Source organism: Sphaeramia orbicularis, chromosome 7, assembly GCF_902148855.1.
Source record: "Sphaeramia orbicularis chromosome 7, fSphaOr1.1, whole genome shotgun sequence".
NCBI lineage: Eukaryota > Metazoa > Chordata > Actinopteri > Kurtiformes > Apogonidae > Sphaeramia > Sphaeramia orbicularis.
This window is the reverse complement of record NC_043963.1, coordinates 22,089,247-22,113,627: the sequence shown is the minus strand read 5'-3', so window position 1 is coordinate 22,113,627 and position 24,381 is coordinate 22,089,247. Positions and strand designations below refer to the sequence as shown.

The window sequence follows — 24,381 nt, the reverse complement described above, 5'->3', positions numbered from 1 at the left end:
GAGAGGCAGAGACTGAACCTGTCTAACATCTAAGGGCAACTGGTTCCACAGCTTTGGGGGCAACAACAGAAAAGGCACGGTCCCCGTGACGCTTCTTTTTAGTTTTTGGAACCACAAGCTGCTGCTGATCTGCTGACCTGAGAGCATGAGGGTGGGCGTAGGGGTGGATCAGGTCAGACAGAGTGAAGCTAAAACTTTACCCTCCATAACCAGACTTCCCTTCATATTGATATTTCCCAATCCTGGACCAATTAATGTTTTTTTTTTACCAAAATTGCAGGAGTTGCAGTCAACAATATTCCTGACACTATGGTAATGTTACTTTTGGCAACTTCAAGTGAAAACAGCAACTTTTGATATGTTGAAAAATTTGCCAATTTTTGATAGAGATTTTTTTACCCGATGTAACTGATATGTTTTTTTGGTTTTTTTATAAAGATTTTAGTGAAAATGGCTGAAATTAACAAATGTTATTGCATGGCTAGAAGGTACTAGAAATATCCTCTCCATCCATGTATTACACTTACATGCCAGGTAAATGTAGGTTGACTCATTATGATCTTGTTTGTACTTGAAGACAGATTCTCTTCATTTAAATGTTATTTTATTTTTGTTTTGCATGTTTCAAATAAATAAATAAATAAATGCAGTCACAGAAAAAAATATTAGACCATCAAAATTAATCCAAAACAGTGGTTAAGCAATCAAGTACTAACTCCTGTGTGTATCATGTGACTAAAACAGACAGAAAAGAAAACATGGAATGCCTAAAAGCACTGTTTTTGTCAGTACAATGTTATAGATATTGATGTAAGAAATTAAATGATTTTGGTTATTATCAAGAAACCATGAAAAATGGATAGATATCAGCTCTGAAATTAAACTCTTCTGAGCTACTTTTGTTGTTATCATTATATTTGTCCTAACAAATGTACCTTTAGTTGTACCAGGCATTAAAATGAACAAGAAATTGAAGAAAACAAGGGTGGTCTAATAATTTTTTTCCGTGACTATAAATAAATAAATAAATAAATAAATAAATAAATAAATAAATAAATAAATAAATAAATAGTGATTGAGATCATGGGAAAAATCATTGGCCAGATGTGATTCTATCAGTCCTGACAATGATGACTTCTGACAGCATTAACCCTTTCATGCACAGTGGTCACTACAGTGGACAGTTATTCTACAGCTGTTTTCTTGTATATTCATGGAATTTGTTGTTTTAGTTCCATACCAGCCAACACAGTGGACGCTTATGCACCATCCCAAACACTGCAATTGATAACATTACAGTAACTTTGCTGTTCTTGATAAACCTGATCTAACATGTTCAAGTGTAAATCAACTCCTTGTTATTGTTATTAGACTATAATTAACAACAAAAGGTTGTTTTTTTTTTGGCATATTATGTCCATGAAGTTAGTAATGACTAGTATTAGAGTACACTACAAACAAAAAGTTAAGGATATTAATTTTTTTTTTTTTTTTGTCTTTTTTTTGTCATCTTTGCCATTTGTGAATAAAACTGTCTGGTCATTTTAAAAAAATGTAAAGTAAGTAAGTAAAGTAAGTAAAGTAAATTTTATTTATAGAGCACTTTTCACAGACAGAGTCACAAAGTGCTTTATCAATTCAAATCAGAATCAAATTAAGTTTACAGAGACCCAACAGAATCCTTCAGGGGCAAACACTTGTGATTGGTGACAGTGGCGAGGAAAAACTTCCCTTTAACGGGCAGAAACCTCGAGCAGACCCAGACTCCTGAAGGATGGCTGTCTGCCTTGACCAGTTGGGGTTAAAGAGAGAGAGAGAGAGTAAAGGAGGAGAAAAGAGAGAGCGATAGAGATATAGAGAGACTGGGGGGGAGGGGGGGATGACACATGGAGTACGTTATGATGAATACATAGAGTGTAATCAGTCTGTGGTGGTCCTGGGTCAGGTGGGAGACTAAAAAGCCTTTTTGAACAGGAGGGTTTTGAGGTGTTTCTTAAAGCTCTCTACAGAGTCCATGGACCGTAGGTGTAGAGGCAGGTCATTCCATAGACGTGGTGCCACAGCTTTAAAAGACCTGTCACCGCGTGTACTAAAACAGGTCCGTGGAACCATCAGCAGGTGCTGTCCTGAAGACCTCAAGCTACGAGTCGAGCTGTAGGGCTGGATCAGGGAAGCAATGTATGCAGGGGCCTGGCCATGTAGGGCCCGGAAAGTTAGCACAAGAATTTTGAAATGAAGACGATATAGAACAGGGAGCCAGTGGAGAGATTTAAGGATGGGAGTGATGTGGGTTCTCCTGTTTGTGCGGGTCAGGAGCCTGGCAGCAGAGTTCTGGACAAACTGTAGACGGGCCAGCTCCTTCTTGTTTAAGCATGTAAACAGGCTGTTGCAGTAGTCTAAGCGAGAAGATACGAAAGCGTGAACGATCATCTCGAGCTCATTTGTGGACACCATAGATCTGAGTTTGGAGATGTTGCGTAGGTGGAAGAAACAGTTTTTGACTAGGTGTTTGGAGTAGAATTCTAAAGACATGTCCTGGTCAAAGATGACACCCAGATTCCTCAGTTTTGTCTTTACCGAGGAACTCAGGTCTCCAAGGTGATGTTTGATCCCTGGGATTGCACTATCCGGGGCAATGATGAGGGTCTCAGTTTTGCTGGAGTTCAGCTGGAGGCTGTTATCATTTAGCCACTGCTTCAGCTCTGACAAGCAGTTGATTAAGGAACTCAGTTTGTGGGGCTCAGAGGAGTTAAAGGAGCAGTATATCTGGATGTCATCCGCGAATAGATGATAGGAGACATCACTGTACTGTCGGATAATGTGGCCAAGTGGGAGGACATAGAGTAAGAATAGGACTGGTCCCAGGACAGAGCCTTGGGGCACACCACACAGTAGATCCGCTGAGTCAGATTGGAAGTTGTTTATTGACACAGTGAAGCTTCTGCCGGTCAGGTAAGAGGAGAACCAGTCTAGCACATGACCTGACATCCCTACCAGGTCCCTCAGTCTCTCAATCATTATGGTATGGTCCACTGTGTCAAAGGCCGAGGAGAGATCTAGCAGGACCAAGACCGTGGATTTCCCGGAGTCAGCCGCCATCAGGATGTCACTAGACACTTTTAATAGTGCGGTTTCTGTTGAGTGGCGTTGTCTAAACCCAGACTGAAAAGTGTCATAGATCTGGTGTGTCTCCAGAAAAGCTGTAAGTTGTTTAGACACTGCTTTCTCAAGGATTTTGGCCAATAGGGGGAGCTTTGAAATGGGCCTGTAGCTTTTGAAGTCTGTGGGATCCAGTGTGGTTTTCTTTAGTTTAGGTTCTATGATGGCCTGTTTGAAGGAGCTGGGAAACAAACCAGTTGTGAGCGACAGGTTAAAAAACTTTATGACCCATGGTCCAATAGTGTCAAAGACACCGACAAGGAGCTTATGGGGGAGGATGTCTGCAGAGTTGGAGGAGGGTTTCGTTTTGGATAAAAGTGCTGAGATGTCCTCCAGTGTCACAGGGTCGAAAGAGGACCAGGTTTGCAGAGGGGGATCAGATAGGGTCAGACGGCCAGAGGGTGGTGGGATATTGTGTTTAATATCCCTGATCTTGTCTGTGAAGAAGTTTAGGAAGTCATTGCTGTCAGCTTTACAGAGCACAGGGGCAGCAGGGACAGCAGGGGACACAATGGACTGGATTGTGTCAAAGATTACTTTGGGGTTTTTCTTGTTTGTGGCTATAAGTTTGTGGAAGTAGCTGGATCTTGCCTCCTTAATCATTTTATTTAATGAGGTTATGAGATCTTTAAGATGTAACCTGTGTACTTCCAACTGGGTTGATTTCCAAAGACGCTCAGTTTTGCGACAAGTTCTCCTTAGGTTTAAGATGTTTTCATTTATCCAGGGACAAGACCACTTACGAGTGACATTAGTTTTCACGGGAGCCACCTGGTCAAGAATAGAGCTGCAGTGTGTGGCAAAGCACTGGATAAACTCATCAACATCGGGACACTCATTAAGAAGACTAGGGTTAAACAGGGCACGGAAATCCTGGGCTGTGGACTCTGTAATGATCCTCCTCTTGGCCCTTCTAGGTGCAGGCTTGGGCTCAAGAGGCACACATAAGTCAAAAAACACACCACAATGATCACTCAAGTGGACATCCTCAACACACACATTTGTGACGTGTAAGCCCAATGAGAAAACCAGGTCCAGGGTATGTCCTTTCTTGTGGGTGGGGCCAGATACATGTTGTTTGAGGTTAAAAGTGTCAGTCATGGCTAAAAGTTCCATTGCTGGACTGGATGAATTGTTATCAATGTGCAGATTGAAATCCCCAAGAATTAAAACCTTCTCCAGTTTTATTATTGATGTAAGGAAATCACTGAAATCGCTTAAGAAGGCACCAGCAGGGCCAGGGGGACGGTAGATTAAGAAACAGTAAAACACACTGGACGAGCCAATCTTGATCATTTGTGACTCAAATGAGGGAAAGTCATCGGTGCTCATCCCTCTGCATATGTATTTGTCTTGGTGCACTACAGCAAGGCCACCGCCACGGCAACAGGGGCGGGGCTGACCAACAGCAGAGCAGCCAGGAGGGCACAGTTCATTTAAATGAATGAACTCCCCATCCCTTTGCCACGTCTCCGTCAGGAATAATGCATCCAAGTTCCTGTTGGTAAAAAGCTCATTTAGGGAGAAGGATTTATTGGCAATGGAACGTGCATTTAGTAATCCAAACCGGCTAGGTGGTGGTGACATCATGGTGTTCGTGTCCGCTGTGTGTAATGGGATTTGTGTCAACCACCTACGGTGCCTTTTAGCAGAGTGAAACCCCATACGAGACCTGGATATGACAGGAATGGGGAAGAGCAAGGCAGAGGTGTAGGCTGCTGGAGATGGGGAAGGAGAAGAGGAATTCACTGAGGTGGTTAGTTGACAGGTGGACAGTGAGGGCCTGGGAGAGGAGGAGAGATCAGTGTGTTTCAATTCAATTCAAACACAAAAAAGTAAAAAGTGTTGTGCAAGAATCCCAACTGAAAAAAAGGCCAAAAATTTAAAATATCCATAACTTTTTGTTTGTAGTGTATATTAAAATGTGAAAAAACATCAAATTAGCAGCATTTAATGTTTTTATTTCATAGTTTTCACACAGTATATCAGTTAGTACATGTTTCTTTGCTTCAAAAATTAAACACATGGTGTCCAGCTGAGCGGACATTTTTGCAACTCCATGAAAAATAGCTTCATAAAAAAATAATAATAATAATAATCGCATTGTTTTTTTAATGCCCAAAGAGGAATAAAGAAAAAAAATCTTGATTAATGTTTTCATAATTCATACATGAAAGGGTTAAAAAGCAGAAATAAAAGATTAGTACAATGGAAAATGGATTCCATTTCCTTAATTCAATTTCGCCCAAACCGACAGAGCATTTTCAGTGCATATCAATATACTGCGAATATTATCATAGGTACATTATGTGTCCTGAAGTACTAGTTCATTGCATGTTCTTAAAATAATATACACATATAAACATACAGAAAACTGTCTCTGAATTGCATGTATTTGTTGTTCGTTAAAATGTAAGAACGTCTGGAGTAAATTATATTTTCCAAATGAAGAAAATATTACATGAAGGCCATTTTATGTTGTACATAAATAATCTTATCAATGAATTACATCTAAAGATTAAGGTTTTGACTGCTCTCTTGTCTGATTTTCCATTCATTTATTCATTCATTTTCTGAAGCTGTAGGGGATGCTGGAGGGCTCTTTTCATATCCTGCATACTAATATTGACGTATCTGTTTAAATCAGATGATCCCACTCTATTTTACATCGCTTTGTAAATGTCTTTCTTGAAACTGAAGGACGATCACTGTGTCTCCTCTGTTGTGGTTTAAGGCTGTTCATCCTGCTTGATTAGTTTGAAGCCAAACCTCTGGTATGTTTTCAAAGTCATTAGCAGATGGTACTTACTGTTACAAAGGAGGAAGCAGCTGCAAAAATTTCCCATTTGATCTTTTAACAAATCTGTTATGCAAATGATAAGACCTGTTGTTCACCAAAAAGGATTTTTTTCTTAGTCTTCCTTTCAGGCAAACAGGTTTTTTTTTTTTATCTTTACTTTCAGGAACAGACACCAACACAGTACAACTTCAGCGTTCATAAGCATGGCCGTTACAGATGGCAGAAACGGGTTCTACAGGTGAGTGTAGAAGAACTGTGTTAGACTGATGCAACTGATGGCCATCTAATCGCATTGTCCAATACCTGATGACTGAATATGGCAAAGGGCAAGAGCTGTGGCCTAGAAGGTTGGTTCAATTCCCCAGACATGTAGAGAAACTGTGGGGTAATGTGCTCTTGAGCAAGGCACTTAACCCCCTATGTGCTCCACACTACGTCTGTACTGAGTGGTGTGTTTTTGCATGTTCAGTAGTTATTGGGTTAAAGACAGAGGTTCAGTATCAGTATATGGATATATTAACAAATAAAGATTCTTAACCCATAAAGACCCAGTGCTACTTTTGTGTCAATTCCCAAATGATTTTTTTCTCTCTATTTCACCTTTCTTAAATGATTTTTCACCATTTATTATAATATTACCCACTGTATTTAGCTTTTTTTTAGTGTAAATCAGGAATATTTCCCTATATTTAATTAACTGATCATGTAGATGGTCATAAAAGCTCAGAGAAAATTCAAAGGTTATTATATCAAAAAAAAAAGAAAAAAAAAAAGGGAAAAATGAATTTTTCAACAAAATATATCATTAGTTTAACCTAAAAAAGTGTCTCCATCCATCATCCATTTACCAAACTCCATGGGGTTTACTGGTGAATCAATGTTGTAGAAGATGATGGTGTTTCCATGGTAACTACGGAGCCTCTGAACGTCCAAATGGGTCATATCTGATGACCATGAAAAGACGACTAACTGTATTTTACACTAATTATTTACATGTATTGATAGGTTTAGTGGATCAACAGATATTAAACATTTTAGATCAGTAGATTATTTTGGTCGCCAGTGGCTGTTTGGGTCTTTATGGGTTAATTTAATTCATTTGTACTTTATGCAGAACACACAGCAGATTTGTGCATTAACATTTCCACTGTGAACATCCAGTTTGATTTCAAGACCCAAATGCTGTGCACCATCGAGAGAGGCATCGTCAAGCGACAGCTGCCCTTCTCCCGTGTCAAGAGCTGTGACGATGGAGTTGGATCCCGGTTCTCCATTTCATTTAAAGAACATCATGACTATGAATTGGAGGCCACGTCAGTGGAGGACAAACAGAAGGTGACTGTACACTCAAGAGGATTATACTAAAAATAATATCTACTGAATTATATTCACATCAAATCCCAAACAATTCCTTACAAAGTTGTATTTGTTTGTTTGTTTCTTTCTTTCTTTCTTTCTTTCTTTCTTTCTTTCCTGGTGTCTTATACACGCATGCACAACCTTAGAAATATGGTCATTGTGCCCTGTTGCTGCAATTTGATGATCAGTATCAGCTTTGTATCGGTATTTACTGAAGAGGATTAGGGCCACTGGAAAAAAAATAAATTAATATCCAATATTTTTTTTGTAATATTATTATTATGGGAAAAAAGTCAGAGCGCTGAGAAAAAAGTGACAATTCTGAGAAAAAGTGGGAATTCTGATAAAAAAAACAAAAAACAAACAGACTTTTAAAATTAAAGTTAGCGTTCTGCGAAAAAAGTCAGAGTTCTGAGAAAAAAAGTTGGAATTCTGAGAAAAAAATTCCCAGAATTCTGACTTTTCTCATAATAAGAATAAAAAATATATATTGTTTTTTTTTTTTTTTTCCCGTGACCCTAATCCTCTTCCATAGGAATTACATAGGGAAATCAGGAAGTAGAATAAATAAGTAGTATATTTCACCTCCTCTTAGAATAACTAAACAAAGATTTTTCCAAGCAGAGATAAACTAAAACATGTGTCATATAGGATAAAGTGTTAAATAATGTGCCATTTTTCGCTTACGTGAGAATTCTGTTTGGACAAAGACTTGCATTTTTTTTTTTTTCTTAACATTTGTCTTTACCTGGTTTTGTGCAGATGATGCAGCTTGTGAATAAGATAATCTACGGCAACATATACAAACATACTGAAGAGGACAATGCAGAAACCAGTCAGCAGCCTAAAGAGTCAAAGTGCATTCGTGAAGGCGTCTTGTTGCTGCATCGAGGTGGTCTGGCATCATTCAAATGGGTGAAGTACGGAAGCGTTTTTATTATAACAACATTGCTATTACTAAAGAGCAGAAGAAATAATTGTAACTTCACATTCAGGTGCACTTTTTAAAAAATATTATACTTAACCCTTAAAGACAAACATCCACCTTTAACCTAAACCATCTCCTGATCTAAACTGTTAAATCCCTGTTGATCCACTAATCCTATCAATACATGTAAATAATTGGTGTAAAATACAGTTTGTCATCTTTTCATGGTCATCAAATATGACCCATTTGGACATTCAGAGGCTCCATAGTTACCGTGGAAACACTATCATGTTCTACAGCATTGATTCACCGGTAAAACCCATGGAGTTCAATCAATGACAATCAATGACAGTGGATGGAAATGCTTGATTTATGTTCAGTTAATGGTATATTTGACTGAAAAAGCCACTTTTTCTGCAGTTTTCCCTCAATTTTAATCTAAGCTTTTATGAACAGCTACATGATCAGTAAATTAAATACAGGAAAATACCAGATTTATACTGATAAAATACAAAACACAGAAGATAATATTATAAATAAATGGTGATAAATTACTTAAGAAAGGTCAAATATGGAGAAAAAGTCATTTGGGAACTGCCCCAAAAGTAGTACTGGATCTTTATGGGTTAATATCATTTTAGAATAGAATAGAATAGAATAGAATGCCTTTTTTGTCATTATACATATGTACAACAAAATTAAAAATGTAATCAAATGGCAGACTGCCTTTATGTGACCAAATGCAAAATAAAGCGTTGCATCTAGAAGCTACTAAGTGGCCTACTTGTGCCGAGTGGGTTTTTATTCGTAGTTTGTTTACCCTCGAGCAGTAAAATAATGTGAAAAAGCATATTCAAACTGGGCATACACACTCAGTAAGAGTCTACAGTCATGCTCACACCTCAGTGAGATTGTAAAAGTGATAACACTGACTGAAACATTACCATGTTAATGAATTTATTTATTCTTTATTTAGTCAGGAAGGCCTAATTGAGATGGATTATCTCTAATGTTACAGAGCTGGTTCTAGATTTCACATGAAGATATAAACAGGGATATATAACAGCACAATACACCTACCAAAACACAAAACATACAGGATCTAGGATGAATTTATAATAAAACTATAATCCTTTTCTGTAAAATCATATTATTATTCATTTTAATTTAGCATGTCAGGGTTTGTCACTATGTACTGAACTCAAAGAGCGAATGAGTCGGGTGGTAACATCATCAGTTTTGCGAAAATGCAAGAAGATAAGGTCAGGGTATCACCCAAAGGCGATCCAATGGTTGTTCAGATAATTCAGTCTGGGCTAAAGTGGTCTGACAGACTGTTTCCATGCAACACTATTTCAACAATGTGTATAAAATTTGTAAAATGAGAATCTGGACACAGCCAGGATCAGATTGTTATTATCAGATTGTTCAGATTTTAAAGATGAGCCACCAGTTCCCGTGGGTTTTACTGAATTTATTCATTTTTTCTGGATCGATGGAGCAGAACATGTTACAACATACAAAGCCTGACTCTTCAACATCAAGCGCACATTTTAGATCATAAACCACAACCTTAAGGTCACTAGTGTCTGCGTTAATACAGATATTATCACATCAGCGCCCACACTTACAAACTGCAGATTCTCACATACTGATACAAGGAACAGCTCAGTGACGTGGTTCTTATGGTTACAGTCCCCAGGGTCAGCCCACGCACTTTCAGCCTCTACGGCCACCTGTTCTCAGTTACACATCCAACACTCTGGAAGGGTTCCTGTAATTCAGTCAGGGATTTTTTTCAACCACGCTCCTTTTTTCTATTTTTTTTTTTTTTTTTTTTCTAGGTTTGAGGTCAAACTCCACCCAGGTCAGCTCACACTAATCCCCTTTAGGCGCAGAAATCATGCTGATGGTGAGGTGGCGCCCATGAACATCGTGATTCATCTGTCAGATGGTGACACCAGGGTGCAGGAACCTCAAAGCCCTGACACTTTCAGTCTGGTCACCCACAAAAATGAATACCAGTGAGTGAGGGTTTATACATGGGAATGTTGTGTTTCGTGTTCAGATAATTTAGAATCTTATACACCGCAAAAAAGGAATATCTGACTTAGATAAACTGGCATGAATTTGGAATATTTATGGAATTATTTATCCTTTTGAGATTTATTTACTTATTGAGACTTAATCTTAAGTTTATTTGACTTGTTCCAAGAATTTTCATCTTGAGCTACCCCACTTAGATATTACAAGTGATTTCAAGCAATATTTATAATAAAACAAGCTTCATTGTTAGGGGATGAGTATGGCAGACACAGTAACAGTATCCCCTCAAGAAATTTTTACTTGTATTATGCATATTTATTGAGTCATTACATCATTATAAGACTATATGGGTGCTTCCATGAAACTGGTCCCTAAAAACTGGACATGGGGGCTAAAAATTCAAACCAGATATAGACTAATGTTATGAAGCAAGTTTGGAAGCACTTTGGGTCTTTTTTAAAAATAAATATTTACTGAGATAAAAGAGAAACTATTTTTCAGATAAAACTCTTTTATATTTTTTATATTACTTTTTATACAAAAATCTGTATGTAACCTGGTCAAAAGGACGTGGAAATTACACGCTACTAGTTTGTTGAATATCTTTTTATCCTCTCACAGGTACATTTTGGGAATTGAACTAGTTCTGCAAGGCAGAGTGTTTTACAAAAATGACCGCTGTTGCAAAATCATTAGCAATTTATTTGTGATTAACTGGGCAGGTTCTGCATGTAACACAAGTGGACACAATGGGTAACATACAAAACCTGGAATGAGACTGCCAATTCATGAAATACCTGCATGTCTGGATTGGAAAAACCACTAAGATCATCAAATTTAACACAGTGTCTTTATTTATAGCAATATAGAAGACCATTTCAAGCCATGTGTTCCAGATCAAATACACTGACACCTAGGTAGCATTTCATGTCCAAATTTTGGTCCTATTTTTGGCCCAAATATTTGATTAAAAATTCATTAATTTTGGGATGGCTCAGAGCAAGAGTATAATTTTTTTTTTCATTTATATGAGGTCATCATTAGGTACATCCTGAGGGGAAACATGTCTAAATTTATCATTTTTTTATTGGGTCTAAAAAGCTGACAAAGTGTCAGGTACCAAAATGAACCCAGTTTCATTGAAGCACCCATACATATATATAAATACTGTATACATAATACTTAGATAATATTTTCTTATTTTAAGAAAACTTGATAAGTATAATTTTCTTACTGCACTGGCAGATAATTTTGCTTGAAATAAGACATTTTAACCCAATAATGATTTTAATTGTCTTACTTTTGTACAAGTCTTTTTTACAGTGCGATAGTGGGTGTTTTCAGGCAACTGTCTCTAAATCAAAGTCTTCTGTGACATGAATATTTTATTGTACCACTATTGATGCAGCTTTATTTGAAAGATTACATCATAAATTCTATGCATCACTGGTAATTACCAGAGTTATCTCAGCTAAAAAGGGAAGTTTAGCCATGTTTTGTTGGTTTATTGCAGCTTTAAGGTTCCTGCTACAGATCAGACAAATGCACCAGGGTCTGTCCAGAAGGAACGAGATGCTTGGTTCCAGGCCATCCACAAACTGTGTTCAGACTGGAAGAGGAAGTCCAGCTGTGAGCAAACATTTGTGGAAAAACCGTCACTACGACATCAGAGCATAGTAGAAGAACCAGAGGACACTGACACTGACCTTGAGTCTAGTGGTGGATTTAGTGGTAAAAATATTAATAATATTCATCCTCCTGTTGATTATCCAAATGAAGATGCCCCCTCTGATCATGGAGAGCCTTCATCAGCTGGTGAGCCTCCAGATGATCCTAAAAGGCCTGTTCCTAAACCTCGCCTGACACCCGTTAAAGTCACCAAACCTGACATTGTGCCTGTTAGTCCTGTCCCACCACCAGTGTCTCCCACTGTGGTTCCCCCACTTCCACCCAGATCCTCTCCACTTCCACCTTCACCATGCACCATTACCTCCACAACCCCCACCATAGTCCCAAAGTCTCCCACCCCTGAGTCCAGTTTCTCAGCTGTGAAGGTGCCCCCACCCCCTCCTATCATCCCTATACCTCCACCGTTGCCCGTCAAATCCAGGAGGAATTCAAGGAAACAACGAACTAAGGCCTTCCATTGGGACGTGGTTAGCACTGAGAAGGTAACATTGTCACTTTTGTGTTAAAACTTCATTCATCAGAGGACAAAATTACCACATTTTTGAAGCACGCCTAAAGCTTACAAATGATCTTATTATCGGGCATCATTCATTTTTAAATATAGTGTTTAATTTTTTTGGCAAACACAACAAAGTCACTTTCAGCTTAATTTTGTTTCATTATTCCTCATATTGCATTGCTGTTGGGAATTATCTTCAGCCTTGTCTGTCATTTCTTGCTTCCCTAGTTTGTTCTTCGTAATGTTAACATTGATTTCCGAGTAAAATGGAGTTGTCTCAGTGCTGAATTAATTTGTTCTTTGGCAGGTTGCAAAATCATTTTGGATACAACAAAGCAGCAGGAGGATTGAAATCGACACATCTCGCTTACATGAGCAATTTGCTGTTAAAGATCTGGGGACGTTTGAAGTGTGTGAGCAGAGTAATACGCAACATATCATGCTCAACCAGAAGATTGCACATAACTTCAGTGAGTATTTCAACAATGAATATATCATCATGTATTCTGGTGAATTTGCTTCTCAATATTTTGTGCTGTAACTGATCACTCACAGTATTTTACACAGGGCATTAGATTTTCACAGCAAAGTAAAAAGTACAATTCAAGTAGTACTGGATTACATTAAGTAAATAGTGCAATCCTTTAGTGTTTTAGGTGTTAATGTGTTCTCTTTACAACCACCAGAGGGAAGCACTGCATAGAAAAAAGAAAGCTGGTTTTCTGCTGAGGCAAATCTGATATCAAGCTCTTTAATTTTCATAAATTAGACTTTAATTGGCCAATTAACAGGAAGTTGACCCGGCGAGTATTTAAGGGACGGGTTATAAATGTTGATATCCAATTTTAATCTTTTTTTTTTTTTTTTTTTTTTTAAGTGATGGCTGTGGTTAATATAAAATCACAGTGGTTGTAAAGGAGATAGATGGATATTGCTGGTGAGTGTCTGCAGGGGGCAGTATGTCACTGATCCAGCAGCCCCATAACTGCCCATACGATCTGCAAAGCCATTGTGAAGTGGAACATCTTCTATTTCTCATTTAATGGCTTTTCACTTTTGATTAACTGAGTGTACGTGGTTTGTATATTTCAAAACCCAAGCTAGGGGAGAACATTTCCGAAGTTCCTCTCACAGGTCCTCCAAGAGGCATAGAGGCTGTGAAACCATACAGATGTGGGAGTGGGTTGTTAAGGGAATCAGCATGAGTGTGCAGACTGGCAACATAATTAGAGTTCACATATTCATAAAATATGGATAGGGGTTCTGAGCGACAGTGACAGCGATTTCCTGTGTGATACAGAATACCCCAGCTTTTTGACTTTTTCCTGCTGCCTGACCTGGAAACTTTGCTTGTCAGGAGCAGAAACTGAATGATGACAGCCTGCAGGCAACCTAGGGCCATGAAGCATTCGGCTGCAAGCTTTAGAGAAATGTAGACATTTGAAGAACAAGGGGAGCTGTCTTGCTGTCTCTTTTGCTTTTGCTCCGATTAACACAGATATAAAATGTGACATTTTGGAAGCCTGACTTGAAAGAAATTTAATCAATGTGGGCTTTTTTTTTGCAATAAGGTGGAATGAGAGGAGTTATTTCTGTCTGTTTACACTACTTAGATACAAGAAATACCATAGGTTTTACTTCTCATTGATGCCAGATCTAAAAAAAAAAGAAAAAAAAAAAAGGTTTGGGAATTGTTGGGATTTCTCTTCCTCTCTTCTGTCTCTTGGCATCCCCCCAGACGTACTCACACTCACCCTCCCTGCACTTGTTTGCATGTTTATTACCAGAAACCTGCCTAAATTTGTGCAGTTTATTCAGCTCATATCTCATTCTTTGCCACACTATTTATTCATCTGATCCTATTACGCTTGGAGCCAGTACGCATGTGAAATGTAGCATTGTTTTTCAGACATGGCAACATCTCTGCAGATAGTAAGGCTCCACCTTAATCAGATAATACGCTGCGAATGTAATCAATAATTGATGAATGAACTCTGAACTGTTAATTAGCATCATGCATAAAGCTGGCAAGCGTATGCTATCCAGAGTGACATTAAAAACATTATGCTGCTTGCAGTTACACACATTCAGATGGAGTTAGACAGGTGGTGAACAGGTGGTTGCATTACTGTTGTACTGAGGCTTTGAGTGGTTTCCAGTCAATATAGTGTTTGTGGCCAAACAAGAACATCAGTTAGTCTGTTTCTAAAGCAAATAGGACAAAACTGTAATAATCCATGCATATTTACAGCATTTTAAGATGCAAGGCAGTTGTGCAAGTGATTGTTTTATTGTTTAGTTAAGATACAAAATACAGATAATTTTTAAAAATCTATTTGTTTGGTAAATCTTTAGCTAATAGTTGCAGCTAGTTCTTACTTCTGCTACATGCTGCATGCCACCATAAAGTTTGGATCATTTAAAGTTTTAATGGCCTGAAGAGAAATGCTAATGTGTTTCACACAGGCCGGCTTCTGCATGAGGTCAGAGTCACCCGTCCCCTTTGGTGATGTCCATTGTGGGTTTGTATGATTATAGCACATGTTTGTTTGAATGTGTCCATCTAATATGGTTATTTACCTTGAGAGCCTCGGTGCATGCTGCCTACTTAATGAGTGGAAATGTCGTTCTCCTAATTAAAAGTACACCTGTGGCTTCCTGCACCCAGTGGGATACACACTCCATCTCAAATCTCTAATTTGTCAGGGCAATGCCCGGTTAGACTGAGTGCTAATCAAAAAAAGGCTTGACATGCACTTGTTTTTTGTTTTTTTTTCTTTCAGAGATGAGACAAGGTCACCATCACCCTGGTGGACACTAGGAATGTTTTGTATTGTTTTAGATCAGGGGTGTCAAACTCATTTTCTTCTGGGGGCCACATTCAGCCCAATTTAATCGGAAGTGGGCCGGACCAGTACAATAATAGCATGATAGCATGATAATAGCCAACAAATAATGTCAACTCCAAATTGTTTTACTGTAAAAAAATAACATTCAGTTATGCCAATATTTACATTTAAAAATTGTCCAAACAAAGAGGATGTGAATAACCTGGAAAAAAAAGGAAGTTATTAAGAAATATAAGTATAATTTTATCAATATTATGCCTTGACTTATAATTTATACGTGTGCATTACAGGTCAAATCTACAATGGCACAAAACATTTAGTAACAGGTAAAATATTGTTAAAATTGCACTTAATTTTCTTCAGACATTTCAGGTTGTTCATATTTGTTCAGGTTATTCACATTTTATTGTTAAAGGATAGTTTGCAAATGTAAACATTTTCATAATTTAATGTTTTTTGCACTAAATCAAAGAGAAAAAATTGGCACTGTCATTATTTATAGGTTATTATGATATTATTTTTGAATTTGATGCCCTAACTTGTACTTTGCAAATTCATCCCGTGGGCTGGATTGGAAACTTTGGCGGGCCGGTTTTGGTCCCCGGGCCACATGTTTGACACCTGTGATTTAGATGTTTCTCATGTGGAAGTATGACACAAAAGTAGGGCTTCACAATCAATCAATAATCAATCAGAGTGACAATTGCAATATGCCGTTTTAAGTACATAGTGGCAAAAGGCTGCAATTTAAAGGGTCAATGTGTAAGATTTAGGGGTATTTACAATATTATAATAAATGGTGATAAATCACTTTCAAAAAGTTAGATATAGAAAAAAACTTAATTTGGAGATTGCTACAAAAGTAGTAGTAATAGTTCTAGGTCTTTAAAGGCTAAAGATAGAAGGCTAAATGTAAGTATATTAATATTTTTAACTCAAAGCACAGCAAGAAAAAGAAAGTTTAAATAAAAAAATATAATGTTATTTTTCCATTCTGTCACAGCTGTGATATTCTAAAACACAAACATGTCTTCCCATTTGCAAAAGTCTATGGGAATGCGTTGCACCTACAGTTTTGTTTCTCAGACAAAAGTTGACAGAGAGGGTACACCCACACATGGTACTGGATGCTGATTGGTTGGAAGTACAGAATCACTGACCAAAGGTTGATGCCCAAATGTGTCCTGAACCACCAAAACAAGAGGAAAATAGAAAATACAGAGGGCTCAGTCCCTGCATGGTAATAGATTAACAGTCTGTGCTGTGTAACTCCTTGAACCAAATAGACTCAAACTGCAGTAGCAGTGTTAGCCACAATAATCAGTCAGTCAGTCATCTTCTGAACTGCTTTATTCTTGAAAGGGTCATGGGGGGTGTTGGAGCCTATCCCAGCTACCTGTGGGTGAAGGCGGGGTACACCATGGACATGTCACCAGTTCATCGCAGGGCTGACATGTACATTCACACCTATGGGCCCCACAATAATCACAATATGACTGTTAATTTTACTCTTTTATTTATTTTTAGTAGAAGGAATCAGTGTTTAAAGATGTCTGTTTAAAGACAGGTTGCAAACAGAGATGAGTCTCCAAAATTCATATCATTATATTCATCATTTGGACTCATTAGACCAAAAATCTGGCTGTAGTAATGTTGATAACCAACTTTTTCCTGTGGATGATTAACACATTATTTTCTCGTTTACAGTTATAGGAAAAATACAACTTGCAGCCTAGAAATCCAAATGTGTTTTATGTGTTGCTCTGGACCATGACTACAAAAGCCCATTTCAAGTGAAGAACTTATGAGTTCTGCCTGATATAAACTTAGAAACAGAATTCAGTTGACAACCTCACAGCTTAACAAAAGAATGTTGGCAAAGGAAATGTGTCATCCAATCAATGCCCTGTCTGCAGTATTTCAACTGTATTTTCTGAAATTCTTTATGTTTTTTTACATACATGTCTTAAAATCCCTCAGCAGCTCTTAATGAATGCTTCTCACAGCTCCTGCATAATGCAGAGGCATTTTCTGTAAAACCGAAAAAATTCATTTCAGCTTTGACGTGATAGAATGCAAATTTGTGCATTTCCCTGGACATTTTGGTGAAAGTAATTAAGCAAAGGACCCTTTGTCTTCAGAATGCTTTTTGAGTCATTTCATCACTGGATGAGAGGACGATCTGTCAAGAGGAAAGCTTTCATGTACTGTTGAGTGTGTTGACTTTTTCTAATCCATTGTTCTTCCAGACATTTTCCTCAAAAGTTTTCCAGTGCGTCCAGGAGAGCTGAAGGACAAACTGTTCATTGTTAATGAGGAAGATGGAGGGCTGTCTGATGAGCACATCACCTCTCTGAGGAGGTATGACATTGTGCCAAAAACTGCTTATTTGTATTCAGTCCTTATAGTGTCACAACTGAAGCTGAGAGGTGAATGACTTTTTGAGCCATGGGCGGGAGATGTTTTCACTGGCAGCGAGACAGACAGAGTTGGAAGTGAGCAGGTTATAGCAAATCACTAACAAGAGATATGAGTGTAGAGTTGTGTTCAGTCAAGACAATCTATAAAACAGGAAACCGCTGGCAGGTCATGTGATGAACACAGCCATCCTCACAGTGTTCGAATACTAAAGAGCAGATGCCAGCGCCTTTTACCAGAGCAGCTAACTGATAAAAGTTTTATCTCAGGTTATTTACGGAGATGGAAACTATTGACATGCCCTTAGGAATATGACAGTGAAAACGCGTAAAATGTTTCCTAACTCCTACCTGCAGTTTACTCAGTGGCTCCGGAGGCTGACCTCCTGGAAGGAGAGAGTGATCTAATGTACTGTGTGGAAGATTTTATTTATTCTATGAAAACGTAATATATATTTTAATGTGCCACAGTACAGGCCTGAGGAATACATTCTTGAAAGAACCACTCCCAACAGTTGCTGCAATATTAATAACCTGTGCAACTCCAGTGGCACAAAGCTTGGCTCATGAAAAAGTGAATGCTTTTGGTTTGAAGACAGAATGCATGAAAATGACAGAGGAGAGGAAGTCCAGTTTAAAATGGACAGAGTTCACGTTCAGAGTATGGGAGTAAATGGCTTTTCCCATCAGCGTCTAGTGGTTTTATAGAAGCCGACGAGAACTATCAAGAGTACTTGGCTTTTAATCACTTCACTTTCTCTGTGGCGTCAGTCCAAGAAAGTGAGGTAGAGAACATGTGGTAACATCAGGGGGCAAAGGTAAAAAAAAATGTGTACATAGGAGGGAAATAGGTATATACATTTTTAAAAGTCAGTCTAAAAGTGTGTTGGCGCCATGTTTGTTTTCATTTATTTTGGGGTCTGATGTTATGCATTTAGATTAACCAGCAGAAAAAAAAAGAGCTTTTAACCCAGAAGAACCCAGTGTGACATTTGTGTCAGGTCCCAAATGAATTTTTCTCTATCCTTAACCATCTTTAAGTGGTTTATGACTATTAATTGCAATATTATCTTCTGTATCTTGTGTTTTGTTTTGTTTTTTCGATAAAAATCTGATATTTTCCAACATTTAATTCACTGACCATGTAGATGTTCATAAAAGCTCAGAGTAAAGTTAAGGGTTACATCAAAAAACAGAGAAAAATGAGGAAAAAGTGACTTTTTCAGCAAAATTTCCAGTGTGTCCATTCACTGTCATTGATCTAACTTCATGGGTTTTACTGGTGAATCAATGTTGTAGAAGATGATGGTGTTTCCATGGTAACTATGGAGCCTCTGAACATCCAAATGGGTCATATCTGATGACCATGAAAAGATGACAAACTGCATTGTACACCAATTATTTATATGTATTGATAGGATTAGTGGATCAACAGGTATAAAACATTTTATATCAGTAGATGATTTTGGTAGATGGTGGATGTTTGGGTGTTTATGGGTTAAAATATTAAGAAGAAAAACAGATACGTGCAGTTAAAATGTAGTAGTAGTATGTAGTAATGTAGTAGTGTCCTACAGTGGAATTGGTGTCTGTTTACTGTCAGTTACTGCTCCTTCCAGGCTGTAAGGCACATGTCAAACATACGGCCCGTGTCGTAAAACCGGCTCGCCAAAGGGTCCAATCCGGCCCATGAGATGAATTTGTGAAATGCAAAAATTACTCTGATGATTTTAACAATCAAGGGTGTCAAAATCATTTTAGTTTAGGGGTCACATACAGACCGATTCAGTCTCAAGTGGGTCAGACCAGTAAAATACCATACTATCATAATAACCTAGAAATAATGACTACTCCAAATGTTTCTTATTGATTAAGTGTAAAAAAGTAAAATTACATGAAAGTGTTTACATTTATAAGCTGTCCTTTTACAAAAAAATGTGAATAACTGGAATAAATATGAACAACTTGAAATGTCTTAAGTGAAGTAAGTGCAATTTTAACAATATTCTGCCTGTTATTTAATGTTTAGTGACTTCACTGTGATCTGTAAGTTATAATACATGTGTAAATGATAAAGTGAGGCATAATATTGTTAAAATTGCACTTATTTTTCTTATACATTTCAGGTTGTTCATGTTATTCAGATGTTTAAGGAAACTTTGTAGATGCAAACATTTTCATTATGTAACTTCACCTTTTTCATAGTTTTTTACTGGTCCGACTCAGTTGAGATTTCATACATAAAGAGAAAATAAGCCTCAGGTTTTCAGGAAAGACTAAATTATTAATTACTGGACCCAGACACATATTCACGCGCAATTATGGTTTTTAATTCAAAGTTACAAAGTCATAAAAAATATTTAGAGGTTAAACAGCCTTTTGAGTACATGTAGCAGAAACTCAGTCTACAACATGTCGTTTCAGGAGATGTTATATTTTCAGTTGTTTTCAGTTTTAAATATTCAGTGTGGTGCCAGCTGTACAGATACTGTTCAAGCTCTGGATTGAAGGTCATTCACACCTTTGCATTGATGCTGATAAGTGTGTTGAACCTTAACAGTGTGATCATTGTGTCCTTGTTTGGTCTCTGAAGTGGACACTCGTTTTATAATAAAGCACCATAAAATAAATGTTATTACCCTCACCTCCATGAGAGCACTGCAATAGGGTCCATCGGTCTGTATGTCTCAATAATCGACAGAATGTTCTAACTCAGGATTTTTACACAAGATTATTCCTCTCTGTATCTTGGTCCTCTTTGAAGATCTGGATCCTAGAAACTTCTGAGGGTTCCTTTGACGTTAGGAGATGGGACATTTTTACATGTTGGATGACATTGTGTCAATGTGCTATTTTCAAGTTCAGTTCTAAGTGATGGGTTTTTATACATAGTGTGATCATGTTCATATGCAACGGTACTAGCATTATCATTATCAGTTGAATTTTAAAAGCCATATTAAACAAGTGGTGCCAGGCACAACAAGCTCTGCCCCTCGCACATATTTCACCCATTATAAGTAAATGGGAAGAATTTGAAAATTCATAAAAATTTGAAGTTTGACCTGTTGTTCCCAAAATGTCATGAGATCCTTTCTGGGTCACTGGCAATCTACAGTCAATTTGATATGAATTCAACCAACTGTTTTGCTGCTACAGACATTTGAAATTTGGCTCATTATAAGGAAATGGGGGGAAAAAAAAGATTTAAAAAATTCATAAAAAAAGTTGAAACTTTAACCTAGTTTTCCCAAAATATAAAGACGTCTATTCTGGGTCACTGGAAATCTATAAAACAAATTTGGCATAAATTCACCCAATATTTTTGCTGTTACAGACATGTGAAATTTCGCCCATTATAAGTAAATTGAAAAAAAAAAAAGATTTTAAAAATTCATAAAAATTTTAAACTTTGACCTACTTTTCCCAAAATGTGATCTATTCTGGGTCACTGGCAATCTACAAAGTCAGTTTGATATAAATTCAACCAATGGTTTTGCTGCTACAGTCATGTGAAATTTCACCCATTATAAGTAAAATGGGGGAAAAAAAGATTTAAAAAATTCATTAAAAAATGTAAACTTTGACGTACTTTTCCCAAAATGTCAGGTGATCTATTTTGAGTCACTAGTAATCTATAAACCAAATTTGGTATGAATTCAACCAATAGTTTTTCTGCTAGAGTGTTAAAAATCAAACAAATCGAACCAAAAACAATATCCCTTGCCTCCTTTTCGGGGGGTGGGATAAAAATTGTGTAAAACATGTCAGGTTGATCTGAAGTGTTTTAGAAGGATCTGAAATTGCCTGATGTTTGACTATGATTTGTATTATCTTAATTCAATGATATTCCTACATTTGTCATATGGTTTGACAGTCTAGTCTAGTGAAAACTGGTCTACACTTAGACCCATAGTGTGTTTGTGTAATCATGTCTTAAGGTTTTGGGGAAAAAAACATGTAAGAGATCATCGCGGCCACATTTTCAGCAAAGATATGATGCAAAGTTTTGCGGGTTTTATTGATTTTGAAGATATTATTCAAAAATATAATTCAACTTGGCTCCTCAGACTCTGCAAATACATAAATAAACCGTGACACTGCAGCAGATCCACCAGAGCAGCATAATGTGGCGAAGTCTGATTCTGTCAAACATCTGCTCAGACGTCAGTGTCTGTAAAAAACAGCAAAAGATGGAAATCACGGCCTGATCTTATGAAATCTGCTATGAACTTCATCTCCTACAACAAAGCCTCTAAATCACGGTTTAATCACCAACAATAACAATAATATTACATGTGGTGTGTATTAATATGCATTCTTGTTACCGCTGTAATCAGTTTTAATGAGTGCTGCAATATTCTACTGTGTTCTTTTCAAACTTTGCTCAGGACATACGTCATAGTTTACTGTTCTAATTCTGTAAAAGCTCTTTAAGGGACAAGTGTTGGAAATTAGCATCAACTACACTACAACTAGAATACTTACATTGGGTTGCTGTTCTCAGTTTTATCTATGTATACACACATATATATATATATATATATATATATATATATATATATATATATATATATATATATATATATATATATATATACACACATATACACACACATATACACATATATATATATATATATATATATATATATATATATATATATATATATATATATATATATATATATATATATATATATATATATATATCTCCCTATCAAATAAATCATAAATTAAAAAAACAAAGAAAAAATGATATGCCTGTAAGGTTCACAAAATTGATCTGTAACCTGTTTCTTTTATTGAATTTACTACATAGTGGTATTATTCAGTGAGGTGGAGTATGAGGGTCTGATTGTTTTGTTTGTTTTATATGTTTAAGGTTTATCCCCACCATTGATGATGTGGAAATGTATAAATCATACAAAGGACCTGTGACGGAGCTGCATATTGTGGACCAGTACATGATGGAGGTACAGTTTTTACTTCCCAGTGTTAAAGATTAGTTTTTTAAGGTTGTTTTAAAACAGTCATATGTCAATATGTTCAGAATCAGAACCATGATCAGAACTGGGATCAGGATCAGAATTCAAATAAGAATCAGGATCAGAACCAGGATCAAGACCAGGATCAGGATCAGGATCAGGATCAGGATCAGGATCAGAATACTTTATTAACTGCTGATTGAAATTTGTAATATTGCTGATACTCCAAGAACAGTAGAAACTGAAACATTCAACGATAAGATAATGAATAGTAACACATTAAAAAAAGATATAAAATAGAGCCATAATTTAACTTAAAATATTCAGAAACAGAGGAATATACACCTTAAAAAAATACATCTAAAAACACACATACAGATTAAAAGTAGTATATAGTGTAATAGTAATAGTGTTGAATAACCCAAATATACAGACTTCAGTAGTTTTGGAGTGTAACATGTAGCCAATAGAGAGTAGGGGAATAATTACAGAATTTAAAACCTTTTAAAAGTACATTTTTCTGAAGGAGTCTGAGAAAATTGTCAGACATTTTCTTGAATAGAATTGCTTTTCTTTTACCTGGACCTATGACTTGAGCAAAATCAAATGCAGCTCAAGTTTGATCCCCCCTTATTTTCTATTCAACACTTCATTATCTGGCAACTCTACAAAATGTGATTACATAATAACACTTACAATTTGTAATGATATAAAACTGAAAAGTAATACGTAGTGTATGTCCCTGCATTTTGTGAATGCTGAAAATGCTGGGACTTTTTTAATGATAAAAATGTAATAATATGATGATTTATGTAATAATGAACCAAAATGGAGGTCTGCTTTTGCACCCATGTTATTTTCTTAACAAATGGGCTGATTGAGCGCCCCAAATATTAAATATGATCATTATATAGAGTTCATTAAGTTGACTCTGAGCTCAGTAGCTGCATAAAATCAGCTTTTTAACCATATTTCTCTAACAAATACACCTCAAGGAATCTATAACTAAAAACCTTGACTTGATTATGACGATAACAGTATGATTTTAGTGATGAAACTGTGCGTATCTGCCAGATGTGGGAGTAATTTTACAGTAAGACTAATGGACCTATTCAGCTGATGTAACAAATGAAACAAGGTGATGGTGGCCTTGGTCCTCTTATGCATGTGGGCTTCTTTTGGATGAGACTATTATGATTTTTGTCTTCCACTATGGGTAGATTTTCTTGGTTAAATCAGCTCCAAGTGTTGCAGGATTTGGATGAGGTTAAACTCTTACAAACAGGAGCGAATCCAGTGGTGGTGAAGCGTAAAGCATGTTCAGCAAAGACTAAACATCAGCCAGGCATGGATTTTTTCAAAGCTTGATTTGTTTTGCTCATAATTTGCAGAAAGTTACACTGTAAGCCCAGACTTCGTATTGACTAAAATGCTTTAATTACATTGTACTGAAACAATTTAAGTTTTATTCCATTACTATAAAATGTTAAGTACATTCTACTAATTTGTAGACATAGTCGAAAGTACGAAAAAGTTTAAGTTGAATGGATTTAAATCACCAAGTTTTAGTCATGACCACACCTTTTTATCTCCGCATTGCATTGTGGGTATTGGGTATGTTGTTGAAAATGTGTTATTTTTATGTGCAGG

The 24,381-nt window shown here is 36.8% G+C and overlaps 1 protein-coding gene across 1 annotated transcript in view; it reads left to right on the top strand.

Annotated features, from left to right (window-relative positions):
* LOC115421790 (formin-like protein 13) overlaps positions 1 to 24,381 on the top strand; it is a 61,312-nt gene that overhangs the window by 4,845 nt on the left and 32,086 nt on the right. The window contains exons 3-10 of the mRNA XM_030137719.1: positions 6,123 to 6,197; positions 7,121 to 7,294; positions 8,081 to 8,238; positions 10,091 to 10,270; positions 11,806 to 12,463; positions 12,788 to 12,950; positions 17,579 to 17,690; positions 22,629 to 22,719. Of these exons, the coding sequence (XP_029993579.1) occupies positions 6,123 to 6,197; positions 7,121 to 7,294; positions 8,081 to 8,238; positions 10,091 to 10,270; positions 11,806 to 12,463; positions 12,788 to 12,950; positions 17,579 to 17,690; positions 22,629 to 22,719 (1,611 nt within the window). The remainder of the gene's footprint in view (positions 1 to 6,122; positions 6,198 to 7,120; positions 7,295 to 8,080; positions 8,239 to 10,090; positions 10,271 to 11,805; positions 12,464 to 12,787; positions 12,951 to 17,578; positions 17,691 to 22,628; positions 22,720 to 24,381) is intronic.